This window comes from Balaenoptera musculus, chromosome 6, assembly GCF_009873245.2.
Source record: "Balaenoptera musculus isolate JJ_BM4_2016_0621 chromosome 6, mBalMus1.pri.v3, whole genome shotgun sequence".
Taxonomy (NCBI): Eukaryota; Metazoa; Chordata; class Mammalia; order Artiodactyla; family Balaenopteridae; genus Balaenoptera; species Balaenoptera musculus.
Window position 1 is genome coordinate 71546595 of NC_045790.1, and position 10327 is coordinate 71556921.

The 10327-nt window shown below is 39.1% G+C and overlaps 1 protein-coding gene across 2 annotated transcripts in view; it reads left to right on the forward strand.

Moving 5' to 3' along the window:
- Nucleotides 1-10327, forward strand: part of OSTF1 (osteoclast stimulating factor 1) — a 48225-nt gene that overhangs the window by 35275 nt on the left and 2623 nt on the right. For both annotated transcript variants that reach the window (XM_036854542.1, XM_036854540.1), the window contains exons 8-9: nucleotides 3039-3117; nucleotides 6336-6434. In XM_036854542.1, the coding sequence (XP_036710437.1) occupies nucleotides 3039-3117; nucleotides 6336-6434 (178 nt within the window). The remainder of the gene's footprint in view (nucleotides 1-3038; nucleotides 3118-6335; nucleotides 6435-10327) is intronic.

The following is a 10327-nucleotide window of genomic DNA, read 5'->3' on the forward strand; positions in this document are numbered from 1 at the left end:
CATTTAACCCACCTACCTTGCTCTCCTGGTACAGCTTATGTGTGTGTGTGTAAAATCCTGTCTTGGTGTCTTGGAACTCACCTTTTCCCATTTATTATCTTTAATAAAACTTTTAATCAAAGTACAACAAGCACATAGTTAAAAAATTATTATTACATTAAAGTCCACATTGCATAAAGCCCCAAATTCCTGCCATACTCCACCTCGTATATCACTTTCAGCTTTTAGTGCTTTCCTCTTACCTTCATGTTACTAAGGAATATGCTTGTGGAGCTGTCTCATAATTCATCATCTTCATAAAGTATTTTGGCATCCTATCTGGTAGGTGAAGGTTTACGCTTGTCAACCGCCCAGCTGTCATCTTCCAGCACCCAGCGCCCAATCTTTCCTCCTTTGGTCCTCCTAATGTATCATCATACATAGCATAGTTTTTGGTTATATTACTATATAATGCTTATGGTATTACGGTTATTTAAATATCATTCACTGCTTGTGTAACTTTTTTGTTTCTGTATTTATTGACTTTTATTTAGCTTTTTTTTTTTTTTGTATTTCACAAAGACCTCTACACTGTTTTATACTCTCTTGATATACTTTTCTAAATTGTATAAGATAATTGCTTTCTTTTTTTTCTTCCTGGAATCATACTGAAGACTTCCATCTTCATTCTCTAATCAGAGCAACTTGGTCTCTACTGCCCTTTGCTGTCTTCCTGGGAAACGCTTCCCCTCTCTCCTGTGTGTGTCCTCACTTTTCTGGATCCTCTGTCTTCCATTTGTTGAAGAATACCTTCAAGTAAATTCCTGAGAAAGGGGAACTTGGGCTTGATTATTTGGCTGATAGAATTCTGGGTTGAAAATGACTTCCCTCAGAATTTTGCAGGCGTGGCTCCATGGTATTCTAGTTTCCAGGGTTGCTTTTGAGAGGTTTGATGCCTTTTTGAGTCCCATTCTTTGTGTGTTAACTGCTTTTTCCCTTTTTTATTTGGCCATGCCGCAAGGCTTGTAGGATCTTAGTTCCCTGACCAGGGATTGAACACGGGCCCCTGGGCCCTCAGCAGTGAAAGTGCAGAGTCCTAACCACTGGGCGGCCAGGAAATTCCCTGCTTTTTCTCATGATTAGAATTTTACTCTTTCCGTGGTATTCCAGACTTTCACAATGATGTGCTTTTAGAATGGGTCTTTTCCTGAAAATGGTAGTGAACTCTTTCAGCCTGGAAAAATATCTTGTATTATTTCTTATATATTTTTATCTGACTGTTTCCTTTGTTCTTTGGTTCTGGAATGCCCATTAGTAGCTATGTTGGACCTCTCAGATTGAGCCTCTAATTTTCTTAGTTTTCCTCAGAGGTTTTCTCATCTTAATGTTTTATTTTGGTCACCTTCTTAATTCCCCAGAGCACTGAATTAGATCTGTGTTGCTGTGTAACAAATTGCCACAGATTTAGCAGCTTAAAAGTATACCCATTTACCTTATGTTTTCTATAGGTGAGAATTCTGGGTGGCATAGCTGGGTTTTCTGCTCAGGGTCTCACAGGTTGGAATCAAGGTATTGGCTGGAGTGGGGTTCTCATCTGGAGCTCGAGTCCTATTCCAAATTCATTCATGTTGCTGGGAGAATTGTGTTTCTTGCACCTATGGTACTGAGGCCCTCAACTTTTAGAGACCACCGCTCCTGATGGACAGTTCACAACATGGCTATTTGCTTTCTTTCTCAAGGCCAGCAGGAGATTGTGTTGCTGGTGCTATGCCTTTCCTTATAAGGGCCCACCTGACTAGGTCAGGTCCACCCAGGGTAATATCTTTTGATGAACTTAACATAAACTGATTAGAAAATATGGGTGTGATATCCTGTTATATTCACTGGTCTCACCCACACTCAAGGGGAGGAAATTATACAGGGAGGTGTATCCCAGGGGGCAGGGAGCTTGAGGGCTGTCTTAGAATTCTTTCTACCACAAGCTCCTCCTTTTACTCTTATTTTTACTTTTACATAGCATCTTTTTCTCATTTCCTAACATAACGTCATATTATATCTCTGATATATTAATTATATACATATTTTAAAACATTTTCTGCTATTCACTACACTGTGTCTTTTTCCTCTGAGATCCATTAGCTTTGTTTTGATCTTTCTTCAGATATTGGAGGCTGTCCTCAAATATATAGTGCCTTTGTCTGTCCATTCATGTTTGAGTATGACTGAAAGCTCTGTGTGCTTGTGGGGCTTATTGACTGGTAGTTTTCTCCATAGGGTGAAGTGGTGAGGTCCTGAATGTTCTGCTGGCTTATACCCAGATGCCAGTTAAAATATTCCCTTCCTCCCCCGCATTGGGACTGTTCAGCTCTCCCAGAGAAGTATTCTCCAGCCTCCTCCCTGGGCGTAGATGCTAGACTGTACACACTGGGGCACTGGGGTAGGTAAAGGCAGCTGGGAGAGGGGTCTTACTGCTCAGTTTGTAGGTTTTTCAGCTAGCCCCCTGCTTTTAGTTCCTAGCCTAGTTGCCACCTTCTCTTGTGCCTGCAAGTTCCATGAGCTTGGAAGCTATCTGGTTAATTTCTCAACAGGGTAATTCTACCATCTGTACTGGGTCATCTGGCAGCAGGGAGAAAGGAAGGTGATCTGGGGTTCTGGGGTTCTAATTACTCCTGAGAAACACTTTCACCCAGTACTCTTGGTTTCACTCCCATGCCTCATGCCTGCTCCCGTGTCTCCAGGCATCTCCAGTTCCTAATTCATGCTGGTTTCTGTGGAGACAAATCTGCTTGTTTCCTCCTGGCGTCTCCCTCTGCAGGCAGGCATCTGCACTTCCACCTGTGCTCTGCCGAGTCAGTTTCTCCTCTTCCATCCCATTCCCTTTCCCCAAATGACTCACCTCTCATCTCTTGAGTCTCCTTTCCCTCTTTGGAATTTTATATGATTTTATAACTTCGTTCTCATTTTAGATTTACTTAGGTTAGAGTAAACCTAAAGTCATGCGCGTTTTCAATCCACACTGTCTTTTTCAAATGCTGCTTTCTCTTGTTATATCACCATAGAACAAGTTGGGAGACACAGCTTTGCATGCTGCTGCCTGGAAGGGTTATGCAGATATTGTCCAGTTGCTTCTGGCAAAAGGTAAAGTGTGCTTAGTTTATCTGGTCTTTGCTTACCCTGAAAAATAGGCTACATCCACTTATACCACTTGAAATATTAGGGAAAATAATAGGCTTCTTACTTTAAAACTGGACTTTTGATCTCTACTCTGTCCGCATCACAGAGTTGTTAGGATAAGATAAAATTGAGGTGATTTGTGTAAGTTTTTAACTTTAACTCAAAAGCTTGGTAAGCTTTAAAATCACATATATTACCCTTAGTAAGAATTTATTGTACATTTCTGCAGGATTAAAGGGCCTCAGAAGGAAGGGGTGTGTGTGTGTGTATGTGTGCATGCGTACACATGGGCACGCACACGTACAGAGGAGATCTCTCTAAGAAAGCTGTATGGGTAAAGTTGCTGAGGCCCTTGTTCTCACAGGAAAGCTTGATAGATAAGAAAGAATGCTGTGGCTGCGACGTCCTGCTTTGAGCTGAGCAGATGCTAGATGTACAGAAAATGAGAAGATACGTTGATTCCCTGTTTTTACACAAGTCAGAAGCAACAGTGAAATTATGGACTCACCATCCACTCATCTATTTGTCCCACAAATATTAGTTAACCCTTATAGAAGGCCAGGGATATCACCCCGTACTGCACCCTGGTCCAGAAGGCTGTAATATAGGATGCTGGAATCCCCAACCTACATGTCACATGGATGCAGTATCATTAGGGATCCTTGGAGCAATGTTGTGGGTTATATGAGAGGAAATGTCTTTGATTTAAAGGATGTTGATGATGTAAACTCCAGGTGCAAAAGATCAGACACCTTGAGGACCACTGTAGTGCCCCCCCCAAAGGTACGCCAACATCTGCACTGTCTGCTCTGGCAGCCACTAAGCACACGTGCTACTTAGCCCTTGAAATGAGGCTAGTCTGAATTGAGTTGTGCTGTAAGTGTAAAATGAATACCAGATTTTGAAGACTTAGTAGAAACAAAAAGAGTAAAATATCACAATAATTTTTATGTTGGTTACATGATAAAGTGATAACACTTTGGATATACTGGGTTAAATGAAATATATTATTAAAATGAATTTCACATTTTGAAAACGTAGCCACTAGAAAAATTTTAATTACATCTATGGCTCACATAATTTTCTGCTGGGCAGCGCTGGTTGAGAGGGACACAGGAAATGGTTGAGTTTCTCCTCTAGCATCCTGTCTCTGAACATTTCCCGTCCTGACAGAAATCATGTATGTGAGTTCTCAAGTGTAAAGTAAGGTATGATTAGTCACAGAACTATGAACCCGCAGGAATTTTGACCTGTAGTACAGCGAGAGAATGAGTTTTTCCCTGTAACCCCAGCTGTGGATATCTAAATCTGTTCATGAGAGATTTTCACACATGGTCACCGTATTCCTAATTAAACATACTATTTTTTTCTTGACAGTATTTTTGTGCCTTTGAGTTTTAGGACATTTATATTTTGTTTACTGGAGAGGATGTGGTTGTAGAGAAAGTGGCACTCTCAAACACTGGGGCAGAAAGTGTAAATTAGTAAGCCTTCTTGGCAGGCAGTCTAACAGTAGCTAGCAGAATGAAAACATACATATCCTTACATTTCAGCATCACTTCTAGGAAACCGTCCTTCAGAAATGCATATAAACAAAGATGTTGTTCAAGGAGGTTCACGGCAGCATTGTTTGTGATAATGAAAATTAGGAACAGCCTAAACGCCCCTCAATAGAGGAGTGGTTAAATAAATTTTGGAATACCCACAAAATGGAATAATTATAAATATTTAAATAGATGGGGTTATAAGTATGTGTACTACTAAGGAATGAATACGATGATATATTATTAAGTTAAAAAAATCAAAACTAGTGGTTACCAGGGAGGAGAGGGAGGGAAAGGGATAAGATAGGGTTAGGGGATTAAGAGGTACAAACTACTGTGTATAAAATAAATAAGCTACAAGGATACATGGTACAACACAGGGAATATAGCCAATATTTTGTGACAATTATAAATGAAATATAACCTTTAAAAATTATGAACCCATATGTTATATACCTGAAACTTATAAATATTGTACATCAACTAAAAAAAAAGGAAAATATCATTGGCAAAAAAAAAAATCAAATTACAGACTAATACTATGTATGATTTTGTGTATATGTCCACATATGTCTGTGAATGCATTCTTGCACATAAGGGAGAAGGGAACTGATGCCCACTTGTTGGGAATGGTCACCTCTGGGGAAGGTAGAAGATGGGGAAGGAAGGGGTTAGTTGAAGGCTGAAATGAGACATAAGCTTTTGTTCAGCATACATCTGTATTTTTGAATCTTTGACAATGAGAAAGATTTATGAATTCTGATGTAATTTATCACATAATAAAGACAAGGAAAAAAGGGAGTAGAAGATGGGCTGTGGGAACAATGGATTGCCTCTAGATTTTAGTGTTACTAATTCTGCTAATAAGCATGAGAGTATACTTAAGATAAATATTAATCTCCTCAAGCTCAACTTACATGGTCTTTTCTAAAGACCTTCTTGAAAAGAAGAGGCAAAGGGTGTATTGAATTTAATCTCCAAAAACTCATGCCAAGGCACGTTGAGTCTAACTGATTTACTGTCTACAGGGACAGTAAACTCCTCACTGAAAAGTTCACATGCAATTCTATAGGGACTCGAAAGGAAGGCTATATTTTAATTGTGTATAATTATTACAGGTGCAGCAATAAGCTCCCTGATTAAAGCTGCCAAATATGCTATTACTGTTTTGAGAAAGTTTTACTGTTTGGAAAGAGCCTACTTTGGGGCCAGAATGGTTCTCTAGTTAGTTCTGCCAAAAGTGATTAGTTTTGATGGAAAGAGGATTGGCTGCTATATAATTAATACTACTGTTTGCTATATAAGAAAGTTGTTAAGAGAGTAAATCCTAAGAGTTCTCATTACAAGGAAAAAAAATTTTTATATTCTTTTAATTTTGTATCTATATGGGATGATGGATGTTCACTAAACTTACTGTGATAATCATTTCGTGATGTTCGTAAGTCAAATCATTATGCTGTACCCCTTAAACTTATACAGTGTTGTGTGTCAATTATATCTCAATATAACTGGAAGAAAGAAAAGAAAAAGAGAAAAAAGAAACAAAAAAATACTAAGAAACTAAAAAAAAAAAAAAAAGGATTGGCTGCTACTATAGAGTCTTCAAAACACCTAATTTACTTTCTTGTGTTGGGGAAGGTGCTAGAACAGACTTAAGAAACAATGAGAAGAAGCTGGCCCTGGACATGGCTACTAATGCTGCCTGTGCATCTCTCCTGAAAAAGAAACAGGGAACAGGTACTTGATTTTAATCCTTCCTCCTGATGCCATCATGACTAAGAGTTATAGATTTAATATTAGGGAAAATTTTTTCTTGGTAAATTCTTCAGGTGATTCTAAAGTTAGATTTTATATCCTTGGTCTGAATCAGAACTTCCAACATGGAAGAATACCTTTATGCAAACAAATTTGAAAAGACACCGATTTTTTGCTGTAATTAGTGTGTTTCTTTTATTCCTTGCAATCAATTTCTAATTGCTTTCCATTACAGTCCTTATCAGAGAACCATTGTTTCCATATTCTCATTTCAGATTTGTTTTTATGAGTGGTTATCGCTAAATATTTTTTTAATTATGCATTCAAGAGCTTTATGATTATATTTTGTTTCTATTTTAAATGAGGGTATCAAAATTATTTGTAATCAAAATTTTGTAATCAAAATTATTCTAGACTTTGTAAATGTATCGGTATCTCTTCACAGTTCTGTGCGTGGATTCTTAAAGATAAGAGTGTATATTCTTTTTTTTTTTTAATTAATTTATTTTTGGCTGTGTTGGGTCTTTGTTGCTGTGCACAGGCTTTCTCTAGTTGCGGCGAGTGGAGGCTACTCATCGTTGCGGTGCGCGGGCTTCTCATTGCAGTGGCTTCTCTTGTTGCGGAGCATGGGCTCTAGGTGCGCGGGCTTCAGTAGTTGGTGGCTTGCGGGCTGTAGAGCGCAGGCTCAGTAGTTGTGGCTCATGGGCTTAGTTGCTCCGTGGCATGTGGGGTCTTCCTGGACCGGGGATCGAATTCATGTCCCCTGCATTGGCAGGCGGATTCTTAACCACTGCGCCACCAGGGAAGTCTGAAGATAGAGCGTATATTCTTAAAGATACTATCTATTGATGTGGGAGAAGAGGTTTGAAAAGTTCACATGCAATTCTATAAAAATGAAGAGTTTGTGTGGTGGTTTTGAAAAGGTGTTAAAGGAAAGAGAAGGTGTTAAACACATCTGCACTGTTCATGATTACTATTCAGAGATTGGCTGTTGATTTGACTTCCCAGTATGTAGCCTGCTGAATGTGTTCCCCTAGATTCATTCTAACATGGTGATTCCAGAAAGGAGTACTGGGAGTGGGAGGGTGTGAACTCTTCTTCCCATCCACCTCTCCTCTGTCCCTCTTTCATTTATCATCAGCCTCCTGGCCCATGAGAAACCCAGAGAGGTAGAAAAAAAGAAAGGTGGAAGATGCTTGGTGGGAGGGAACACTTGAACTCTTTTTTCTCACTCCTCAAGCCTTATTCTACTTAATTATCTCATGTTTGGCATTTTAATTCCACTTTGAAGTATAAGCCTGTAATGGATACATTTTTACTGCCGTTTTCTAGAAAGGAACTAGTATAATGGAGGATTCACCTTTTGCAAGTCTTTGCATTGCTCCTCATCATTCTGGACTTTTTTAGTATTGCTTTAGAGTCTGAAGTTTAGACTGATTCATGTTGGTGGAGAATCACCAAGACAACTTTTTAGAAATTTCCATTATAGAGGCTAAGTTCATGTGTTTTCATTTTATCCTTAGGGTATTATCATTTTCAGAGTTCTCAAACTTGGGTAATGAGATACTCATTTCTGTTTCTATCTTTTGAATCAAATTCCCATTAATGTTTGAACCCTTGGAAGACTTATTTCTCCCTCAGGTATCCCTTGATTTATGAGAAGAGTCAATATTATGCTGTATCATATTCCATTTCTAGCAGAAGCAGCAAAGTACATCAGTCCCCTGGTTTCCTGCTTTAGTCAATTAAAGAAAGCAAACAGCCCCCCTCTCTTCAAGGTTTACCAAGGGAACTTCCCAGAATCATCTTCCTTACCTATCATCAAATTCCCATCGTAGTTCTCCTCACAAATCCATTGTTCCGTGTGTCCCTTATTTCAGATAAGTGTTTGTTCCAGATTCTTATTTAACCTCAGTTCAGGTATAGTGTACACTGTTAAGCAGTTAGGGATTTCTTAATTATTTAAGCCATGAATGTTTGCTGGCAGAGCAAGTCTTCCTTTAAAGTAATTACTCATGCATAGATGTGTATAGGTTCTACCAAATGAGTGAGAAAGTGTTTACCAGCTGAGTGGTGTTCCCTAGCTACATTTTGACTGAGAAGCCGTATTTGCAGCCACGTGGGAGAAACACTTTTACTTGAGGTGGACCTCTCACGCCCTGCTGCCTTGGTTGGGTCAGGAAGAAGGACTATGACCTAATTTCCTTTCTCCGCCACTGACTTCCCGTTGCTTTATGGGTACCTCCAAAACATCCTGACTGAGGAGTAAGATTTCTTATGAGCTAAAGGTTATCAGAGTCTCATGCACACTATGAGTTTGATGGTGATAGACAATGAAACTATCACACCTGCTCAGACTCCAGAGAGCTACACCCAGAAGCCTCCACATGAACAACTGGAGCTGGAAGAGGCAGGTGGCAAACTTTTCTCTTTTTCTCCTCATTTTTCTGTAGTCTTTGTAGAAAAGGGCAGGGATGTTGGTGTTCTGTTTCTCTGTTTACTCCAAGTTTCTTTAGTTCACCTTCCTAAATTTGTGCTATACTGATTTCAGTAATGAGGTGATCTTGGGGCCTGGCACACAGAGCCAAGAAATGAATTTTTGTATTTCATTTTTCATGTTACCTTTTTCTCTGTTTTTTTTTCTTCATTCGCCCAATTATCCAGTTTAAAAAATTTTAATTTGTATTTTGATCCTAGTTGGAATGAGAGTTTGAATATTTGGCCATATAACAAATTGCCAGCATGAACTCTAAACCAGAAAAGGTATATTCTGATATTGTTGTCCACTTTTAAAAGCACATCTTGAATTTCTTATAGGGACAAAATAATTTACATGTTACAGTTACCATGAAGGGTAACTTTAGGATATAGGGTGGGGTCAAGCCATACTTGAGGATTGAACCTTTAAGTTCTTTTTCCAATTTTTTAAAACTAGGGTATAATTTACATTAAGTAAAGTACATAAATCTTAAGTGTACATCTTGATGATTTTTCTTTTACTGTGCTTACACTTTTTAAAAATTCATTAACCTGATTTAATCCACACTGAAATTAACCTTTTTTTTTTTTTTTTCCGGCCGTGCCACACAGCATGCAGGATCTTAGTTCCCCAACCAGGTAGTGAACCTGGGCCCCCTGCAGTGGAAGTGCAGAGTCCTAACCACTGGACCGCCAGGGGATTCCCACTGTGCCTAAACTTATTAACCATAACCCAGATGATAGAGGACACTTCCCACACAACAGAAGCCTCCCTCAGAATCCTCTGCTTCTCTCACGATAGATTAGTTTTGCCTGTTTTCAAACTTGATATAAATGGAATCAAACAGTATGTGCTTTTTGGTGTCTAACTTCTTTCACGTAACACGTCTATGAGATTTATACATGTTATTGTGTTTATCCCTCCACCATTTGTTTATTTATTTGTTTGTTTGTCTATCTAAGTTCTGGTGCTTTGGAACATATAAATCCAGGGCAGTGAGATTGAGAAAAAAATGGAAGTGAGGTAGGGGAGGCTGGGAAGCACTACTAGGGGATACATTACCGTGATAGTCATGCCCCAAGACGGGCTATGAAGATACAGCTCATTATCAGCACCTGGCCATATGAGAAGTTTCCAGAGAAACTGTGCCTCAGAGCAGTCCACGGAAGGAAGGAAGGAGAAGGAATTTATTTGCCTGGCTCTCACTTTCTATTTGGTCAGAATTTGCACCGTGGCAAGTCATCTTTCTCTTGCTTAAAGCAAAGTGCCAAAGTAACCATTGAAGGACAAAGAATATCTCCAATATCGAAAAACACAGGATTGTAGTAGCGAAGTAGAAAGGGGAAGAGCTTTGCTATTTGTCTGTCTTTAGCTTAAAAGGCTACTTTTACCAAGT